Source organism: Panicum virgatum, chromosome 3K (genome assembly GCF_016808335.1).
Source record: "Panicum virgatum strain AP13 chromosome 3K, P.virgatum_v5, whole genome shotgun sequence".
Taxonomy (NCBI): Eukaryota; Viridiplantae; Streptophyta; class Magnoliopsida; order Poales; family Poaceae; genus Panicum; species Panicum virgatum.
In genome coordinates, this window is record NC_053138.1 from 31,444,861 (window position 1) to 31,466,600 (window position 21,740).

Genomic DNA, 21,740 nt, shown 5'->3' on the forward strand with positions numbered 1-21,740 from the left:
TTTCCCCTACCACTCGCAAGCATTCTTCTAGTGCCAAAAGCCTAAAAAAGCCAGGCCACCCCATCTAGGGGCCGGTCACAAAAAGGCAAAGGAAACATTACAAGATTTAGGCAACGCTGGAAGAAAGAGTTGGGAGGTCGGAGAGGAAAGGGAACCTCACGACCCCTATTTATAGTTGCGCCGGGCACGAAGCTTCAAGCTTGGCGAAGAGCGGAGGCTTGTGTCACTCGTGGCGACACGGCACTCCACGAGCAAAGGAGGTCCTCGGTCACCGCGCCGAGATGCGACCGAACGAAATAAAGCGGAGCTGAGCCCCTGGACACTAAGCGGTGCAACGTCGGGTCAGGCCGACCGCCCTCGAACGGCGCGCTGCGAAGCAACCAGGGAAGGCAGGGCCAAGGCCCTGAGTACGGGACAGCGCGACGAAAGCACCAGCTGCCGAGCCGCAGGCGCAATCGTCACCCTGGCCCCCTCAGCACGCGGACACGTCTTGTCCTTCAAACAAACAAACAAAAAGGCACGCGCCTCGAAGCACTCCTCCCACGGGCGTACTACCCCGACCAGTGAGTTGTCACATCCGCCGGGCTGGCGCTCAGGCACGTCTGGCGGGTGCGCGGCTTTGACCGATCACGTCAAAGGGGAAATCGCCGAATCACCCTTTGGCCGAATCCATTGACTCGGCCAAAGCCTCGGGGGTTACTGTCGGGTACCACGATTAGGGACACCCTAATCGGGGTACTAAGATCGCTCTAAAAACACAAAACACCTGTTAAAATAACTGGGCCCACAAAGGCCCACGGCCTGCCTCCCATTCGGAAGAAAGGAAGGGACTCAAAGAAGCTCAGCGTGCGGCCCATTCACATCCCCCTCGAACCCGCGGAACGATCTCCGCCTCGCTCGAGGGTCCCTCTCGGGCCAGCTGGACAATCTCCGCCTTGCTCGAGGGTAGCGGATCTACCCCCGAGCGGGTGACTCATTTCCGCATCGCTCGAGGTTCCCCGTCGGGATCCCTCGACTGCACTCCGCATCTCCGCCTCGCTCGAGGGTAGCGAATCTACCCTCGAGCGGGTAGCTCATCTTCGCCTCGCTCGAGGCCACCCCTCGGCACAAGGGACAAACAACCTCGCCGCCCAACTGCTCGCCGTACGAAGGCATTAAAGCCGGCCACTCCGCCACGGCTCAAAGGACGGGCGGCGTCAGGCCGCCATTCCCACAGTGGATGTGACCGGGGTCCCATCCGCTGACTCCGGTCACCATTCCGCCATCCCGGATACTGTAGCAGTGCCTTGGGACCTGCACACAGAACAAGATGGGCTCGGCACTGCTCCCATTACTGTTCTGCCGACGCCGACCATCCGGGCTCGCCTCCCACTGGGGAAGGGGTCCGGGACTTCCACGTGTCCCCCGGACCTTCTAGTGTGCACGCCCGTACTCCCATCAGGGGGTCCGGGGCCGTCGCGCGCCATTACTACCGCTAGTCCACAGGGCCCACTACACACCACCACCACGCCGCCTGCGGGGACACTGCAGGACGACCGGCGCGATCTTCACAGGACCAAGGACAATGTCCAGGACGACTGCGACGCGCGCCGCCTTCCCACAGTGTACTTCCTACAGTGTTCGACTACTGTACCCGCGATTCAGGGGAAAACGACGACTTCCGCGCCCCTACACTCGTGTACGCCGCCCCCTCCTTGTGACTATAAAAGGAGGGGGCGGACTCCCTCTGGGCCTTTGGGCTGCTAGGCTCTGGTTAGACTCTCTCTCTCTGGCTTCTCTTTTCCAAGAGGACGTTCAGGAACTACTGAGCATTCATCTCAACTGACTCCACCCCTAGCAGAGATTTGGGAGCTTACCTCCCTCTCTCGCCTTGCTTGTATCCCCTATTACAAGCACTCCGGGTGCAAGATAATACAGTGCCCTCGCATTCATCTCAACTGACTCCACCCCTAGCGCCTGTACACTTGGTAATTGAGCTAAGACTACAATCCAAACCTAGTAATCGGACGGGTGCAGGGGATATTGAATTTTTGGTCTGTTGCGAACTTTTTTTTTCCTACGGGTTACGTATTAGCTGACGGTGAAAGGTTTGAGCTGGTCTGAGTTATACGGTGGCAGAGCCAAAATTGTGAAGTTGGGTATTCTGTTTCCAAACCAACAAAAGATTTTTTTTAAAAAAGTAAGTCAACAAAAGACTTGATCCATCAATGTGGAGCCTACCCATGTTTTGAGCTCTTAAAATTCATGAACTAATTTCTTCTTTATAAATAAATTCATGAATTAATTTCTTCTTCAATTTATAAAGCTATACAATATACGGAAATTACATAAATAGCAACTAAATAAATTAAGCTACAAAAATGAGAGAAATAAAATTTTGCTATACTAGCTCCCTCGTTTGATGCTAGATGGTTGCTAGGCGTTGGCTTGCCATCCTAGCGATCTTGTGCCGACCCTAAGTTCTAAGCTCTTGGCAGCGAGACCCCCTCGATCTGTTGGCCTGCCGGCTGCCGTGTGCCACACCAGGTCCATCTTGCCGCCCATGCTCAAAGTTCTTGGACCTCGAACGTAGCCACGTAGGGGGTTTCCGCCACTCTGGCTCTAGCTCTCGTCGCCACACACTCCACCGGTAGTTTCTTGCATCGTCGGCGATACGTCTGCCACAAATCAATCTTGAGGAACGCTCTATGTAACGTGGGAGTCGAGCGAGAGACACGCCGGACGCGCGCACCCCTTGATCGATGTGCTTCAGCGGCGAGTGCCCGCGGGCTGGCTTATGGAGACTGAGAGACTGAAATCACGCTACTGAACTCTAACTTAAAAAATAGAGTATTTGATCTAATATAATTTATAATCATGTATATACTTACCGGAATGCTAGGGATAGGATGTCCAATGCGTCTGATGCCCTTTTCACTGTCCGAACCGACAACACTGCTCCACGCTTGCTCCGTGCTACCGCCGCCGCCTGCTCCAGCCAGCAGTACTCGCCTCCCGCAGGGCTAACTTGCTCCCGCGCAGCTCCCTTGCCGGTGCCGGCTCGCCCGCCTCTGCTCGGTTGTGGCCACGGCCAGTTGCCCTCCGCTCGTTCCTGGCTGCGGCTCTTCTCCAACCGTGGTGACTTGGCACCATCCCAAGCGGCGGCGAGCCCCACACGGGCAACTGCGCACGAGGAGCCGAGGACAGCCGCGGGAGCTTCGGGGTGGCGGCGCATGAGGCCGGCGGCGGCAGGAGATGGGGGAGGCTCCCATGACGTTGCAATAGAATGATTTTGAGTTTTATGTATCCTTCTAACTGGGCTACCCGCGCATTTGTGTGGCTAGATATTATATAAGGTTACATTTGCGTAGGCGAGCCATATTGTGGAACTCTGGCGGCGAGTTCTACAAATTATTTTTATGAAGTCAACATGTTCTTCTCATATGAGTTCTGTTTAGATTTTTTAAAAAGATAAATTTGTCTCATTTATGGAAACGTGATGATGACATCAACCTATTTTCCTCTTATAGATTTTGTTTAGATCTGTGATTAACGTATTCATATGTCGCACGTTACGTATATTGGTTGCGGTGAGCCTGGCTAATAAGATAAGGAGTATTTTTGACTAACTTTATTATAATGGCAGTGGTGAGTAGTTTAAATTTCTCTTATTTTCTGGATAAGGGGTATTTTTGACTAATTTATTATAATGGCAGTGGTGGTTAATTTATATTTCTTTTATTTTCACCGATTAATGTGGGAATTTCTAGGCCTTGAAAGCGAACGGGGAGGCTCCGTTTGTTGGCTAAATAATAAGATAATAAATGCTGCAAATATTAATTTTTTATGTTTTAAGTATGTATTCCAATGTTGTAATAGAGCCTCCGATAGAAAATTTCTGATCGAACATCTGGGCGCTAGCAGCGCCGATATACAGATGGGCTTGTTTAATTCGCAATTTTTTTTAGTTTTAGTACCGTAGCACTTTCATTATTATTTGGCAATTAATATCTAATTATAAATTAATTAGGTTTAAAAGATTCGTCTCGTCACTTACAGTTAAAATGTGTAATGAGTTATTTTTTTAATTGTATTTAATGCTCCATATATATGTCCGAAGATTCGATGTGACGAATACTTTAGAAATTTTTTTGAACTAAACAGGCAACCACAGCAGTAGATTCTGAAACTCTTCTTGCCGATTCAATTCAATACGGCGTGAACTCGGTAGGTAGGTGGCAGTTGGGACGAGCGGCGAGTGTGGAGCCGCGACGGGTGGCAAGTCGCAACTGATTGATGGGTGGGTGGCAGTTGTGACAAGCGGCAATTTTATTTGTTTTCTTGTGGTTGGTGGCTGGTGTTGATTTGTTGTGGTAGAAAAATATTGCTAGTTGGTTGATAATTACATATTGGTGCTGATTTAGTGTAAAAAAAAATATTGTTAGCTGAATGCAGCGAACATCATGTAAATGTCACTAGGTGGTCGCAAGGATCGACATTGCAGGCTAAGAGGAATGGAGCTGATTGATGCTCCTAGCTCTCGCCATCAACTATAAAATAATAAGACGGTTTTGTGTGGGCACGTGACGTGACGCGCTGAACCTCGTTGAAAGCTACTTGTTGTGGCGTGACACGTATCTACCGAGAGCTAACGTGGTCTGTGATGCGAAGGGCAGCTGCCCTTTTCTCCACTCTTCTCCGTTTACTTTCACCCCAAAGTAGGGCTAACTAAAGATGCTCTTTTTCTTTCATTTGAACTTGACCACGAAGCAGATGAATTCGATTGAATGAAAGAAGTTGCATTGATCGAGCGAAAGGGGGCACGTAGCATAATTATTCCTCCGTAGCACCTGAGATCCCGGGTTCGACTCTCCATAAGAGTGAATATTCTGGGATTTAACGACATTGTGTATTAAGTGGTAGGCGACGTTCCCGTCGACAGCGAGATGTATGTGGTGACTTCGTCAATCTCGAGAATTTGCCGGCTCAGTCTTCAAAGATACTCATAGGGGTAGGGTTTGCGTACTGTGTGTTCATAGGAGTGTGAGTGTGCGTGCGTTGTGAGTATCTGAGTTGTACTGTGTAATCTCAAAAAATTGCATTGATCGACGAGGGAGAGAAAACAACGAACTTCGAGAAATACAATTGAAGAAAGAGCAAACCATTTGCGGTCAAAAGAATGAAGCTGGACAATATTAAAATTTTGAAAAGTAACGGCATTCCTCAAATGCTTATAATCCTAAGCTAACATCTTCGGAGAACAACACTAATTATAAATTATTTGTACCATTGTTCGTCTACATGGCCGATGTATAAATGCTACTCGATGGATAGCCGTGTAAGCTGATTAGCCATGTAAAATTACGACCATTTAAAAGGCCGTTTAAACGGTCGTGTATACCATTTTTTTGCTAAATGATGTGTGACCGACCGCTCAACGTTTAACGTTTAGACTTACATTGATCTGTCCAACAAAGATGTTGGTAGAATTCCAGTTTTTCCCAACAATAACCTCACAGAATTAGTGAATTTACCTTGTCAGTGTGCTTTCTACTGATTGCACCAATTCTCCTTTAATTTGCTTACCGAGGAAATTGCTAGTTTTGGTGGTCAGATGACATAATTCAGAGTTCGTGGTGGCGTTATGTATAATTGCTGGTGCAACTATAAATTTGTTTGCGGTTTGAACAAATCCGAACGTGGTTTAAACACATTTATTAGAACCCAACCAATGATTCTAATTGTGTTCTTGCACTGCAGGGTAAACCAAACCAGACTCTGGCACAAAGCTCGACTATGCGTGGCTGCGAGGCAATAACTGGAGAACTGGAGAACAGCACAACGACCATCTCTTGGTCAGTTGTGGGGATAACTGGAGAAGCGGCACTGTTCTTCACGCACAATTCTGGACCAACTCACTTTGGGTATTATCATGTACCTGCGTTCCCGTGGTGGAAGCATAACGGAAAAGGGAAAACACTGCACCGAGGCGTGGTTGCCTCTTCAGTCTTCACTGCAGGTTCCCGTGGTGGAAGCATCGAACCCAAGTAAGCTTGAATTACGCACAAGATGTTTGTTCTTTTTTTTTTTGACCGGGTTTGTTCTTCGTTGAGACAAAGGCTAGTGTGGAAACCGAAAGTCTCCTCTCCACAGGAGCGGATGCAGTCTCGGCTGTAGTAGCTCTTTGCTTTTCTGTCAGAAGGTGCTTCACGTATTGCAAGTTTCACTGCTACCAGCTTATATATAGGCACATAGCAGTTACTCTTTAGAGGTACTGTTACTTTTTTTAATTGCAGTCGATAATGGCCATAATACCTTACCAACTTTGTGGATATTCCATTAAGATAGAGGCACAAACGGGAAACAGTCAAGTGATCACCAACACGAAATCGAATTTCTGTAACCCGATCTTCTACCATTAGATAAAGCTCTTTCTTTGATAATTCAAAATTGGATCAAGGTTTGGCAACCAAAAACCACTATTCAAAAATTTGTAGCTTAGATTTGCGCAGCCCGCAATGATGCAAAGCTGGGTCGGTTATCTATCGAGTATCGACATGGGAACTCAATTAAACCCCTACAAAAGAAAATGACGTGAACTTGAAAGCCAAAGAATTTTTTACCTGGCAAAAAGGAATGGAACGGTAAAAGGACCTGTTCGTCGGCTTCTCGTGCTAAAAAACTTTTTCTCTGTCCATTTTACGAACAGCATATAGTGGCAGTGGACGGATATGCAGGAACTGGACATGAAGTGAAGCTGCAAGCTTACACCTTTAGTTCCAAGGTCGGAACACTCTACTCTCTCCGTTTTAAATTATAATTCGTTTGACTTCTTTTACTCCAAGTTTGACCATAACACTTCTTTTGTTGTGGTTGCTTTATTAATAAAAGTTTTTCAAGAATGACTTATATTTAACTATATTTGAACATATTTTTTGAATAAGATGAGTGATCAAACTTAAAGTTAAAAAGATCAAACAAATTATAATTTTGAACAGAGGGACTACAATTTTAGACCAATTTCAACGAAAATTTTTTTAAACCAAGCAGTACGCTGACACGTACATGTTACAAAGCAGCTGAACTGAGGACATCACTTGTTCTATGCAGGCCTCAATTGAACAGAAAGCGCACAATATCTCACAAACTACTGCGACGGGTCCACAGCAGTTCCAGAAAGGCCAATACAATCACTAGACCTCCCTATTATTCCATTCCAGTACTATTCCCTGCGTGGCTTTTGCAACTACACAATTGTAATTTGTAACAATCAAGCTCCTGATGCTCGTGGGGTTTGGCACCAGCATCTCCTCAAAGTTGGAGATTCCATGAGTCTGAATTCCATGTAAACTAATAAACGAGACAAGGCAAATGAACAGTGAAACCATAGAGCCGCGATTTAGCACCATCAACCTTGGCAGCCTGCAGTCGTTTCAGGAATGCAAATTTAGGGGATTCAATCAACATGAAAATTTAGTATGATAAAGTTTATTTGATAAGGATGCATAGATGCATCAATGAAGGTAAGGAAACAGTTCAAAAAAAAATGAAGGTAAGGAAATGGATCTCAAGGTCTTTTACCAGAGATGCACCCTGACGAGCTCTAGCAGCTAGATATTCACAGGGTTTAAAGAACTGCCCATAATCCTTTGACCATGCCTCCAGTCTGTCGTACACGTATTTTGCGCTGAGTGAGTCAGCCCAAAACATTACTCCACCCCTGGTGTAAAATAGTAGCCATATATGGAAGACTTACCAGTTAGCATAGACATAGAAAGGGAAAACAATGAGAGCGACAAAGAACATGTGATTGGACCTGTAAGAAGGGAAGCCCATCCCCATAATTGAAGCTACATCAAGGTCAGATGCTTTCAGAGAAATCCCCTCATCAAGCACTCGGCAGGCTTCATTCACCACGGGAAACAAGATTATCTCCACGATGTCACTATCTGATAATTTCATCAGCTGAGGGAAAGCATATCAACTGTCAGAAGTGAGATGTCTTGAAGTTATAACAGCGAAAGATTAAATATACTATCGTGTATAATGTAAAAGAGATTAGCAATTGAAGTCTATAATGGTTGATAAGAGACATGAATACTCCAATCCTTGAAATTTTGTTCCTTGCTATTTTTGTTCAATATTAGAAGGAGCAAGTAACCAGACAGTTTCCTTGCAGACCTGTTTTGCTACTTCCTCGAAAAGAAAGAGTGATCATTTTTTTTACTTGAATTGCTTTAGCAAAGAATCTATTTTCTACAATTCTCAGCAATACATGACAACCTGTTCTGCATTTGTTTTGGACCATCTAGAGAAATGGACAGAGAAAAGAATAAACACGTGCAGATCCTCTTTACAAGCAGAACAAGATATAGCATATGACCTTAGGACCTTGCGTAACACCTCCCATGTTCCTTGCTTTCTCAATATACTTTATCAAATCAGGATCTTGAGAGGCTTTTCGCTTATCGTCATAAATATAGAAGCCCTTACGAGAAGATTCACCTGAACAGCGTCTCACAAAGAAAAATATCACCATGAGCAGCAGCTTTTATAAGACCAAACTCAAAATGGACACATAGTTTGAAGCAAATTATGTGCCAACAAATTTTTAGCCTAAGAACCTGTCCTGTTATCTTCAAGCAGAATCTGAAGCAACAACATTGATTTGTAGCATCGTTCAGGATAACTTTGAAAATATTGCTTTCTTGTGGCAGTAGCAACTCCAAAGCCAACAAGATCAGCTAATCTGCATGACAAATTAACACAAAAAGGAACTTGCTGTCAACTAAACAGCTATCTGCCATGACAAAGCAGGAAGGTATTACAAGAGTAGTATTGAAGCTGAACTGGGGAATTAGGGATCTAGCCACTGCCTTATGTAATGCTAGTGATTGGGGGGGGGGGGGGGGGTGAGGAGCAATACCACAAGAACCAGAGAAAGCGGTATGTAGATGAATTCTATACAGCTATATTAGGAACAATCCATGCCAATGCATTTTGCATTACTTGTATTGATCCAACAACATTCTACTAGAAGGAAACAAATAGCGAGAGGTTAAGTGCAAAACATGAAAATTATATGGACATGTTCAGCCCATGATTCCTATCTAACCGGAGTTACTGCAGAGTTATCAGGTTGAAGATGGAATAACTGAACAGCGTGACATGGAAGAAAACACGGAGCGCATGTGACAGATGGTTGCAAGGAAATAGTAGTAGTGCAAGGACTGCATATCCCTACTTAGCATAACATACAATCATTCTTTTTGAAAAGATCGAGAATCTATTTGGCTCTTATAGCATCACAAGACAAGGCCTCATTCTTGATTCTTCTAATGCAAGAAGCTACTTCATCCAAATTAAATATAATGGAAAGAGTGCATAGTTATGGAAAATTCACAGCAGGCCCCACTACTCCTGCAATCAATCACTAAAAACCATATTTAACTGCTTACCGGAAGGGCCCCATTGGCATTCCAAATTGTGTGATCACATTATCTATGTGATACACATCTAGACCATAGTCAACAAGAAAAGAAGCCGCCTGACCGTAAGGAAAGAACATCCGATTGACGGCGAAACCCGTGCAGTTGCCAGCAACTATTGGTGTTTTCTGTATCTTCTTTGCCACATCAAGCAAATCCACAATAGCTTGTAAGGAAGTCTGATGGGTACGAACTATTTCCAACAGTGGCATGACATGAGCTGGACTGCAAATTATGGATCAATTAGATACACCGGTTGAGAAAAGGGAAACAAAATGTAGGTGCATAACGCACTACCTAAAGAAGTGCGCGCCAACAATGCGATCCTGAGAACCTGTCTTCTGGCCAATTAAGTTCAGGTCAATCGTTGAAGTATTTGTCGCAAGTATGCAATTATGATGGCAGTACTTCTCAAGGTCAGAAAATATTTGCTGCTTCAGCAATATATCCTCAATAACTGCCTGCACATGTAGCCATCAGGATTATTGTCTTCTACAAAAGAGCAATGGGACAATATCTACTTTTGAGGCAAAAACATAATTACTGTTATGTTACTGCCAAGACTGAAACAATTTCGCCAAGTAGCCATTACAATGTTTTCATCCTTAACCCTCCGACAATCAATGTATTTCTTTTTTCTTAGATGTTTGCTTGCTGATGATATGAGAAACATTTAACTAGTTGAACCTAAACACATATTAACTTTGTCTGAATCCACCACTAATATAGGTGACAAAGCTGCATAAGCAGTGCTATCTCATAGTGCATAAATAAGAAAAACTGAACATAGATATTGGATCTACCTCAATGACTAAATCTGCATCTCTGAACTGTTCATAGTCGAGAACACCAGATAGTAGAGAAAATTTCTTTTCACAGTCCTCTTTGGTAAGCTGTCCCTTTCTAACAAAACTCTGCAGATTGCCTGGATAGAAGAACAAACTCCTGAGGACCTATGAAGACAATCCCAATGAAACTTGGTGAAATGGGTTGGGGGGGGGGGGGGGGGGTTACCTTTAACTCTGTTAATGCCCGCAGATAAGAATTGTTCATTTATTTCTTTCAAGATAACCTTGAAGTTGTTCAATATCAACACAGTTGCAATTCCAGATCCCATTAGACCACCCCCGACAATAGCTGCCTTTTTAATTTTCCGTGGTGTCAAACCTATGTTGGTAATATTTGGAATCTGGTGGTGACAAATTGATATGGTCAGATAAACAAAAACTAGTAACACGGATTCAAAGTACAGCTCTCTATGAAGCACAATTACCATGTTAATTTGAGATACACAACTATATACTATAAAGATACCTGAAAAGGAGCTTAATGGAATGACAAAAATCATACAACTACATTATAAACATCCCAAACCAAACTGCAATTTCAAACCAGAACTTGATTTATATGAATATACGATAAAATGAAATTAAATAAACTTACACCACTTTATTCTATTTGAACTTGAACATAATTGATTAAAAAACATGAACATAATTGCCAAATTTACATACTTAAAAAGGATTTAAACTAAATAGTAAATACCGCTAACTTCTGAGTATAACTAATAACATGTATGAAAGCTGATCAGTTGAAAAAGCTTTTGACCTCGTAGTTCTACCTACCTTTGAAGTAGCACGCTGAGCGAAAAAAAAGTGTCTTAAGCATTTGCTTGTTTCAGACTGCTCAACCACTTTTGCGGAGAGCGCTTCCTGTTAAAAAACAAACATATGCTGAGAATGATCTGGGCAATACTTTTAAAAAATATCAGCTGGTGATTTACCTTCATGAGGCCAACACGAGGCCCACAGACTATTCCCTCTTCAATAACATCAATGCAAACTATGGGATGTTGAACATTAGGAGCCTTCTTTTTAGCTTGAACTCTTGCAAATTTAAGGACATCCTTCACTTCCACAAGATCTGGAAGTCTATCAGTTCTGTAGAGACACTTGAACCATGGTCTCCTGTTTTCAACGATTTCCAGAGCCCAGGAACAGGCAGTGTTGACCAATTCATTAGCTGAAGTTATGGCATCAACTAGACCAACTTCATGCGCGTCCCTTCCTTTTATAGCCTTTGACGTCTATTAAGATAACACACTAGTATAAGGTCAATAAAAGATTAACAGTCTCATGTAGGTTTCTGTCATGATCAAATTTGAGACTTGTTAGACACAAGTAATCTTACCAACAACATCTCAAGGGCTTTTTGCAGGCCAACAAGGCGGGGGAGCCGTTGGGTTCCTGCAACAAGTCATGACCTTCAACTTTAAAAATGATAACAGAGAAAACAAAGCAGACCGTCTGTGGGCCCGTCGCATCGATGGCAAGGAGCAGGTTGGGCGACTGCTCCGGGCCCCCAAATTTTGATAGTCCAAGGCCTATTAATCCATCCATCACGTTCTATTGCTTGTCCGGCACATTGTGCCAACTGAATCATCGCAGCGAGCTGCGAGCATCGTCTACATCAAGTGATCTGTCCCATCCACATTCCGCCATCATAGTCGGCCGTCGCAAATGTGTGAGTCGCAATTGCCGATCGTAAATCCTGTAGGCCATCACCATTGCCGCTTATGAGTCCCCTCCCCTCTGGCCCCTGGCCCCTGCCTTTACAGTTTACACAGCCCATGCAGCCATGTAGGTGTCAGGCGATCTACTGATCTTTGATGTCAGCATCTCACGGACTGACAATTTGCAAGGGTGGCAGCAGCCAACAACACTTCAAGAGACCCAGCGTAAATACGTGAGGTACTGAGGTGAGTTGAAGGATGTGGTTCGGGTTGAATTTTGACCATACCTGGCCCTAAACAGCACAGCTAATTTTTGTACATATACATGTGCTATTCAAATTAATTCAAAATACTCTTCTTTGGTTTATGAAATTAACTATGAAGAGTGCTAATTCTTTGATTAATTATGAAGATATAATTGAAGATTTCATTTCAAGAAATACTAGACTGATAATGGTTTTAGTAGAACATTATGTCAGTACTCTTTAATTAATATTTGATATATACTTGAGTTATATAATTGTACAAAATTATTTCTTAGTTGCATTAAACATACGGTATTTTAATATAGTAGGGCCCCACATTCCATTTCGCACTCAGCCCCTGACTGTCTGTTTAGCTGAGAAGTAAAACCAAGGACAATAAATCCACCCCTTGGCATTATCTTATCTTGTTACAGCAGATGATAAAATGTAACTTTGAACATTACTAATTCTGAATTGTAACTATGTAACAATTAATAATTTTGTTTGGTAGGGTGAGGGTGGGGGTGGGGTGTAAAATGTTGCTCTTTTACAGGTTTGTTATTGTTATGTCCAGTACATGTTCTTTTAAACCAATATTGTAGCTACAGCAGGAGCACTTATAAAGAACTTATGCTAGTAGGTTAGGCATCCAGTTCCTTTCAACTTCCATCTTTCCATTGTATATGGAGTTGTAGGCTGTGTTCATCCACTTGAACATCCCAAGCCGGTTTGGAGCCGCTAATTCCTACAGTTATGGTTCCAATATGTGCAGCAATTTTTTTTTTTGAAAATACAGCAATTTGTCAGTTGCTTACCAAGCTGAATGGCTAGTATCATTGAGCATTGCTTTCAGACCCAGATCAATTTAATTCTACATCTGTGAGGCTAATGCTTCCATAACCTATTCATTGTGCAAATCTGAATTCATGGGTCCTTTCCCAAAAGGAGATAGGTGCAGGGCCAAACACACTAATGTAGGTTGATACAGCACAGATAGGAGACTTTGAGCAAACATTGAGGCACTAGTGATAGTATATATTGGGAGCTGAGATTACCTCCCAATCCAGGAATGATTCCAAGTTGAAGTTCAGGTAATCCTAGTTGAGCGGATGGTGTCGAAATACGAGCATGGCAGACCTGCACAGAAAGAGGCGCATAATTTTAAGGAAAGGTACAACAAACAGACAGAAGCACGATCCAGCAAAAATAACCTAGGCATACCATTGCAAGCTCCAATCCTCCACCCAGAGCAATGCCATCTATAGCAGCCACTGATGGTTTGCGAGCATCTGGCAGCAACAAACACTCAGTGCTAAAGATGAAGGAAGTTTCCTGCTTCTTGACATGCGCGATTTAGAGCAAGAACATGAGAAGTTACCTTCCACTATGTCACTCAAAAAATCAATTGACATGGATCCGGGCTTCTCGTTTTCTGGTGATACAAAAACACTGAGTTGCGGGAGTGAAAAGGGCAACAACACACTAGGGAAACACAGCCTCATTCTTACTTGGTTTCTTTCCAAATGCAGTTATATCAAATCCACCGCAAAACCTCCCCTTGGCACCTGCACGACATGTGAAACACTTGAAACACAGCACCAGCATGGGATGCTCGAGAATAACTTCTTCTTTTTTCCCCAGAAGAAAATACCAGTGAGGACAATTGCCTTGACATCGCTCCTGCTTAGAGCCTCCGCATAGTTCCTCTGCAGACAGGCTATGACTGCAAAAATTGAAAGAGAGGGTCTATCATACATACTCGCGCATTCACAATCAATGGTTTCATGCCTAGCGGGGAAACTGGTTAAACCATCATAAAGTTCTATGAGACTTAAAAAAAGGCAATTTTTAGCAGTTGCACATAGCAAGTAGGACGTCACTAGTGCTAGATTACATTATGAAAGCAGACAAACAGCAATTATGAACTAAAGCATGTAAGGCTGAACCTCAGAGGATGAGGCAACCGCCAAAAGCTGGCATAAGTTGATTTATTGCGTATAAACCAAAAAAGCATGTAACTCCAAAGTCGGTGTTGGTCAAGAAACGGGAGGGTTAGCTAACTGAATAACTGTAAGATTCTGGATGCGCGAGACAGTACAGCAGGACATACAGTGGCAGGCAATGGCGCACTACTGCAACATACAGCCAAACATGAAAGTCTGGATCACAGATACATGTAGCAATTAGTTCCCCAAAAAAGATTACTGTTGCCGCGCGAAGCGAAGAATCCAATCCGAGTTCACCTCCGCACAATCCCCCAACCAGCTAACCCCAAAAGGAGGGGGAGGATGGGGACGGACAGGCCTGGGCCTCTCTTGGGCGAAGTGGATAATGGGGATGCGTAGTACTCCGTACCGTCGAAAGAGAGGGCGTTGACGGGCGGGTTGGAGATGGTGATGACGGCGACGCCGTCGGCGCGCACCTCCATGGCGGTGGTGCCCTTGGCCATCTCCGGCAGCGGCAGCTGCGGGGCCGGAGCAGGAGCAATGCGTGGAGGTGGAGCGGCGGGGGGTTGACCAGCACAGCAGGCTGTGTGTGCCGCTCGCGGAACTCACCCGCGTCCTAGAAAAACGTAAAATGCGCCGTGTCGTGACGTTTCTGTTGATCTGTTGAAGTCTAAATCTAAACCACCCCGGGGGTTGTTCGCGCACAATTATTAAGAGGGAATCGTCGAACTAATCTCCGGGGTGGATGCGCTCAGGCCAATTTTAGAAGAGTTTCATCGACACAGTTACAAATTTTAAAAACTGTGTCAGTTCGTATATTAGTTAAATTTAGAGCATCTCCAAGAGTTTGCCATATTTTACTTGGCATATCTTGTGTTTTGCCAATTTCTAAAAAGATATGCTAAGTAAAAAAAGAGCTTATCTCCAACAGTTTGGCATAATTCACTTGCCAAATCTAGATCTAACTTACATCAGGAACCCTGAGAGAGAAACAAAATTATATTTATGCCCTTCCACCACTTGAAAAGTTAAATCAAGAACTCTTCTCTGTTATTTATTTCTTTTTTCACCCTCCCACCTGACTAGAAACCACGATGCCAACCGATGCCAACCGCGCGCGGCGCGCGCGTATATTTACGCGCTGGAGGCTGGTTTTTCCCAAGTTGCCAAAAATTGCCAAGTCTTTTGCCAAATTGTTGGAGAAGTATTTTTAACGTTTTTACCAAAAATTAAAATGGCAACTCGATTTGTCAAACTGTTGGAGATGCTCTTATAATATTTTTATGATATTCTCATCTCATTGAAATTGGTCTCAGATGCGACGAGCCGTCGTCGCCGTTGGACTCGCCGGAAACGACCCTGTATAATGGGCTGACTGGGCTCTGAGATCCCACCACGGTCTTCAGGTAGTACATCTGGCTTCGGCCCATACTAACATTGCTATCCTGCTCTCCTTGGCATGCTCTCGTCGTAATACCTTTTTTCTGGTCCTGATTGCTACACGAGTTCACCAACAAGACGAAGCTTGCTTCAAAGCTCAACAGATTTTATTATTCCCAAGAGAACGCAAGACCACACAGAAAAGACCAGGACTTTTTTTGAGGGTAAAAAAAAAAGACCAGGACTTGAGGCATGTAGACGGCCGGATAGACTGGCCTAACCGGGAGAACTACTAACATCCTATTAGAACATGAACATCATGACCCTGGCATCCTTCTGATCTCCTCCATGCGCCATGCGCACTCACCTCGCCGGAGGACCGGCGCCGGCTAGGGACGCACGATGTCGTGCGGCGGCGGCAGCCGCGGCGACAGGTTGGACCCCGGGTTGGGGCCGCTGGGGACGTCGTGCTGCGTGGAGACGTGCTGCTGCTTCATCAGCTCGTAACGGTGACCGCCGTTCGCCTCCACGGCGACGTCACGGGGCGGCAGCGGAGGCGAGAGGTTGGACCCCGGGTTGGGGCCGCTGGGGACGTCGTGCTGCGTGGAGACACGCTGCTGCTTCATCAGATCGTATTGGCGGCGGCCGCCGTTCGCCTCCACGGCGACGTCGTCGCCGTCGCGGGGCGGCAGCGGAGGCGAGAGGTTCGACCCCGGGTTGGGTCCGCTGGGGACGCCGTGCTGCGTGGAGACACGCTGCCGCTCCATCAGCTCGTAGCGGCCACCACCATTGCCGTCGGGAACCTCTCGCGCCGACGCTGGTGCCGCAAGGAGGGCGAGGACGATGACGACGGCGGCGGCGATGAGGACGATGCGACTGCAGAGCTCGATGCCGGCGGCGGCCATGGTGTTTGGGTTGGACTGGGCCACGGTTGTTGCTTGTGCATGGGAATAATCCCGGGACGGGCGTATTTGTAGGCGGGGCGGCCGAGTGCATCGAGTGCATGGTATCGGCAGAGATGCGTGCCTGTAGATCAGTTTCTATATGTGATGGAATAATTCTTTAAAATGGATGCCATCTCAACCAATCTACTGCCATCTTTACGGAAGTTTTCAGTGGTATAAATGGCGAGCGTCGGGGCGTGCAATCAAGAGATGCTTCCACGCAAGTGACGCAACGATTTGGGCAGGTTAAGGCGGCTCGATCAGGTGATTTGTTTCCTACTGCATGGTTGCGGTTGATTTGGTTCCACGATTAGGCAGAGGCGAGTCGAGAGACCTCGCGCGGTTTCCCTACAATAAGCAGGCCTTCTAGCGGAGCGGCTCGTCATCGCCTTGGCTGGGCTCGTTCATCGCGGTGCTGTGTGATGGGCTGATAGAGCTTTACGATCTCACTTTTTGTTCACTGACGTTTCCATCGACAGCGAGGTACTTGTGGTAATAACTTCATTAATTTCGAGAATTTGCAGGCTTGATCTTCAAGATACTCGTAGCGGTAGAATTTGCGTATGTGCATTCACAAAGGTGTGTAAGTGTGCGTGCGTTGTGGGTGTCTGAGTCGTACAGTACAATCCCAAAAAACTTGAACTTCTTAATTAGTCGAAAACCTTGGAAGGAAAGTTAGAGCTAACAAAATGGTATCAGGAAAAAAAATATGACAGTACAAAAATTGTGGCCAAAATTTGTTGATAGTGTGGAGTGCTGATCAGTGAAACGTTTTAGGGGAAAAAAAAAGAACTATAGCGATGAGGAATTCAAATCCAAGAATCAACCCGCCACCGCAAGACGCCACCGCAAGATGTCTTGCTACTACACTGTTACTTCATTCGCATTAGTCATTGCAATTTATATTTTTAATAAGATGCAAGCTACTAGTAAGGTTGGACGAAAACTCATGGTTCAGTAGCTCGGTCGACTCGGCTTGTCGGTGGCTCACCTCGTTAGAATATATTAGGTGATTCCCCGCGTGTTGCTACGGGATTTGAGAGAGTTTTTTTTGATAAACTATGAGAGACTGAGCGCGCCTTTAATAGTTGCAAGAAGGGAGCAGAGAAGTCAAATGATGAGCTGAAAAGCCATCGGTAGTGGCACCGGAGTTATGATCATTGTGGGCGATGCTAGTGAAGAATTATGATCATTATTGTTGATGCAAGTAGAGAATGAGGGAATGATACATGGACAGATGTAGTTGAAAAATTTATTTTCTTAATACAATGATAGTTCGCTGCATGTAAAAAGGACATTCATATGTAAACAGGCCGCCGGCACCTGGCGCCGACATCATGGCCCTGGCCGTGGCGAGCACGAACCACCACGGTAGGCATAGCCCTGCCACAACAGCCACGATCTTGCCCTCCTTGGGGTTGAAGAAGGTGGCGGTGGAGGCAGCCACGTGGAACAGACCGGAGAAGAAGCTCTCCACTGCGCGGAACAGACTAGAGAGGAAGCTCGTCACCTAGCGCGTTGCTCTGGTGATACGCCCATAGCGCGGACGCAGCGTCACAGACGGCCTTCACGGCCGCATCAGCGATGGCGCGAACCGCGAACCTTGCTCAGGAAGCCTCCCATTGCTGACGAATGGCCAATTGGGCGCTGCGCAGATGGTCGAGAATTCGCGATGAGATTACGGGATGGCTGAGGCCGCTGATCTTTGGTGTGATTTATAGAGGGCGAGCCCGACGCTTCGCATGATCCTCCTCGACCAACTCTTGGGAATGCATGCAAGCGGTCATAATTGCATCAATCCAGTTCTCCGGGCCTCAAGGATAGCAAGGGTTTTGTTCTGGAAGCCCAAGAGACGATCGAGTTTTCCCGTCTTCATTAATGGTAGGCAGCGGTATGCGTAATTTTGGTTTTCAGTTGATCGCTTCCAGTGTCCAGTGTGACTACCATTACCCGTTTTTACCCTGTCTGAAGAGTAGAGAGGCTACCAAACTTGTCACGGAAAATGCTTGTTGTTGAATGCTTCTCATCCAGGGATGAGGACGCCAACTTGCTCTTCAGAGTTCAGACTTCAGTTCAGAGACGTATCTTTGCCTGCATTATTTCCCAGCGAGGGACGACGGTTATCGAATCTAAATGGCGCCAAAGTCACCTTTCGCCACCTGCAGCTCTGGATTGAAAAGAATCATACATGAGAGAATAGCAGGTGATAGCTGGAGTCCCTTATGCATCTTCAGTTGTTTCTATGCTTCATGCTTTATTGGGCTGTGCAGAGCTGTATTAGGCCAGTCTCAGTGGGAGTTTCATAAATACAATTACCTAGACTGAAAACTAGGTAACTGTGCCAGATGAGTTTTATGGTGATGAAACTCTCCTCACATCCCATGAAACTCTAGCATTCTCTCTTCTTGCCATGTCAGCAAAAGTGATGGTATTTAATGTCATAAAACCTTCTATAAAACTCTCATTGAGACTGGGCTTATACATTTCTACGATCAAGTTCGTTGATGATGAATTATTGGCGCGGGGCTTTAATTGCTGCATGTTGCTGCCACCACACATTAGAGATGATGAATTATTGGCGCGGGCCCAAAGGGTATTCATGGGTATGCATTGAATACCCATTGTTTTTGCTAATCACTGGTATTCAAAGTTATAATTAGCTATAAATGTTAAAAATAGATGTATAATGGTAGATATTGCCAATTTTGAATACCCATTGTTCAGTTGCTGGGCCCGCCACTGCGCGCGGGGCTTAATTGCTGCATGTTGGTGCCACCACACATTAGATATCGGGTGCTGGGAGTGCCGTTGGATCAAAGATCGGTGGTTAAAAAATATTAAGGTGATGTGGCTGCGCCACATGTTAGAGAAATAACAATTAATGACTTGTAGTGGGGAGTTTTTTTTATAAGAGTTATTATAGATTAGCGAATCGAGTCAATTAATAACTCGGCTCAGTAGCAGCTCGAGCTACCAAACTTCCTAGCCCAATTAAAATTCAGCCCATTTAACTTAGGAACATATCAGATGCAAACCAACCTCTCCGTGCAAATTTTGAAAACTTTAATCTGGGCCATCAGATCAACATCCAAGGGGAGAGCGCAGAGAGGTGGGAGGGGGGTTTGCAAAAGTGTGAGTATCCAATCCAAGAGCGGGTCCAGATTGTAAAATTACCCAATCTCTCATATCTCTTGAGTGTTGATCTAATGACTCAGATTAAAGTTTTCATAATTTGCACGGAGAGATTGGTTTGCACCTGATAGATTATTTAGCCAAATTTATGATTCACACCCTAAGCCATAGCCCTCTCTCAATGACTCTCGGTCTCTCATCCCCTCGTCTCCCTCCCCTGACACCCCTGGTGTCTTTCCCCCACCCGCTGCACCGCCACCCACCGCCAGCCTCCCGACCTCCCCACCCTCCACTCCGGCTCTCCTGCGGTCTCGGCGAGCGGTAACGGCGCACCACCACGGCCGCCCTTGCTCCGGTCCCACCTAGATCCGTCCTGTGGCCCAGCATCTTCGCGGGGACTTATAAGCTAAATGAGGTAGCTCGAGCTGGCAAACAAGATGAGCTGAGCTCAATTTGTAGCTTGCTACAATAATGAGCCAGCTCAAGCTAAACCGAACCGAGCCAAGCCAACTCGATCGGAGTGAGCTAAATGAGAAAATGAATAAAAAGATGCTCCCACCAAAAATTGAACCATGGAACCCTCCACTCCTCAAGGTCCACTTGAACCATTGAGCTACAGCCGTGTTTCTAACACTATTAAAAAAACATTAACCGCGACCTTTAAAAATAGTCTCGGAGGCGGGCACAATTTGTAACCGTCTCGGTTAATACCTGCAATTAATCAAGGCGGTCATTTTTTATTAACTGAGACGATTACAAAAAAACCACCTCGCAAAATTAATTAACAGAGGCAGGCGCCTTAAAATGTCCGCCTCGGTTAATAAATAGAGAAAATTAGATTCATACCATTGAAAGATCAAGATTTTTGAAAAATACCACTGAAAGATTAAGAGTTAGAAAAATACCATTGAAAGATTTCTCCGTTATTGATATCTACCATTTACGTTATCTCTCACGTTAACTCTAAAACTCTTCGCCTATCGCTCGTCCTAGGCCGTGCCTCCATGGCGGTGTCTCGTTCTTGCTGCTCCCCGCGCCCCCATAGCTCCTGCAGCTGCACGCTCGCTGCAGTCCTCGCCGCCCCGCGCGTTGTAGCACAGCTCTTCCACGGACGAGGCCGGATGCCTACGAGTCATTCGAGGATCAAGAGGAAACGATGGACGCTGGATGAGGACAAGCACCTCATGAGTGCATTGCTTGCCATGGCGAGGCGACAGCTGGAATCTCCTCGCTTGCTGCTCCGGTGAGTTGTGTTCTTTTCATCCATATACGCACACACTGCTTGTTCTATTTCTCACTTTCTCAGCTTTAGTTACTTGCATCTCACTTGCAATTTAACCTATCTGATTTTGATCCGAAGAGAGGACCGGCAAGAGCTGCAGGCTCAGGTGGCTCAACCGCTCAACTACCTCGTCAATTCTAACATCAAGCATGCCAATCACGTACTCTACTGGTAGCATCGTATCAGCTCAACCTCAATCACGTATACTGGTACACACGCGCACACTAAACTAAGAAACAAACAAACAAACTAACAAAACGCTAAGTTAAACTCGCTGCCACGCCTGGAGTAAACCAACAGAGGACTAGGCGCGCGCAGCCGCAGGAGCCGTGGGGGCACGGGGAGTGGCGGGGAGGACGCAGCCGAGGACGACAGCGATGACGCTGCTGCTGCGTCAATGGCGTCATCGTCCTCCAGCGAGGGGAGAGCCGCATGCGCACGGCCAGCGCCATGGAGGCTCGGCCGCCCAAGACGAGATGTAGGCGAGAGTTCAAGGAGTTAACGTAAGAGATAACGTGAATGGTAGATGTCAATAACAGAGCAATCTTTTGATGGAATTTTTCTAATTCTCAATCTTTCAATGGTATTTTTCTAAAGTCACCATCTTTTAGTGGTATGGATCCAATTTTTCCTAATACATATTAATCGAATTTTCCCTTGTTTTAAAGCAAACGCAGGACACGCTATAAGGCCCGCCTCGGATAATACTGGCCCATCTCGGAGCCCATACAGCCCATCTCGGCCCGATATCACCCACTGAATATGGTGACTTAGGTTTCAGGTCTCTCACTTCTCTCCCTCACCCTCAGCCTATCGCGCCGCTTTCCCTATC

At 45.6% G+C, this 21,740-nt stretch overlaps 1 protein-coding gene across 4 annotated transcripts; it reads right to left on the reverse strand.

Annotated features, from left to right (window-relative positions):
- Positions 1–6,961: 6,961 nt before the first annotated feature.
- Positions 6,962–14,829, reverse strand: LOC120698970 (peroxisomal fatty acid beta-oxidation multifunctional protein MFP2-like). Of its 4 annotated transcripts, none has more exons than XM_039982785.1 (18): positions 14,580–14,819; positions 13,876–13,947; positions 13,733–13,789; positions 13,603–13,656; positions 13,446–13,513; positions 13,280–13,361; positions 11,661–11,713; positions 11,251–11,553; positions 11,093–11,179; positions 10,482–10,656; positions 10,271–10,392; positions 9,765–9,928; positions 9,438–9,692; positions 8,604–8,728; positions 8,363–8,484; positions 7,796–7,944; positions 7,561–7,699; positions 6,962–7,401 (listed from the first exon to the last, which is right to left on the reverse strand). In XM_039982785.1, the coding sequence occupies exons 1-18, from the start codon at positions 14,671–14,673 to the stop codon at positions 7,330–7,332; spliced, it is 2,193 nt and encodes a 730-aa protein (XP_039838719.1). In that variant the 5' UTR covers positions 14,674–14,819; the 3' UTR covers positions 6,962–7,329. The 4 variants fall into 4 exon arrangements, 3 of the variants coding, with proteins under 3 accessions (XP_039838719.1, XP_039838721.1, XP_039838718.1); XM_039982787.1 differs by lacking the exon at positions 14,580–14,819 and adding an exon at positions 14,430–14,438 and having other exon boundaries at positions 11,658–11,713; XR_005685150.1 differs by having other exon boundaries at positions 6,984–7,401; positions 7,796–7,963; positions 11,658–11,713; positions 14,580–14,829.
- Positions 14,830–21,740: the final 6,911 nt, after the last annotated feature.

Bases quoted from the DNA above. Each gene is read 5' to 3' on its own strand.
- LOC120698970 (XM_039982784.1), bottom strand. From the start codon at position 14,673: ATGGCCAAGGGCACCACCGCCATGGAGGTGCGCGCCGACGGCGTCGCC. The intron at 13,948-14,579 runs GTACGGAGTACT...CAATTTTTGCAG, and splicing joins CAACGCCCTCTCTTTCGACG to TCATAGCCTGTCTGCAGAGG. The intron at 13,362-13,445 runs GTATGCCTAGGT...CTTTCTGTGCAG, and splicing joins GAGGATTGGAGCTTGCAATG to GTCTGCCATGCTCGTATTTC.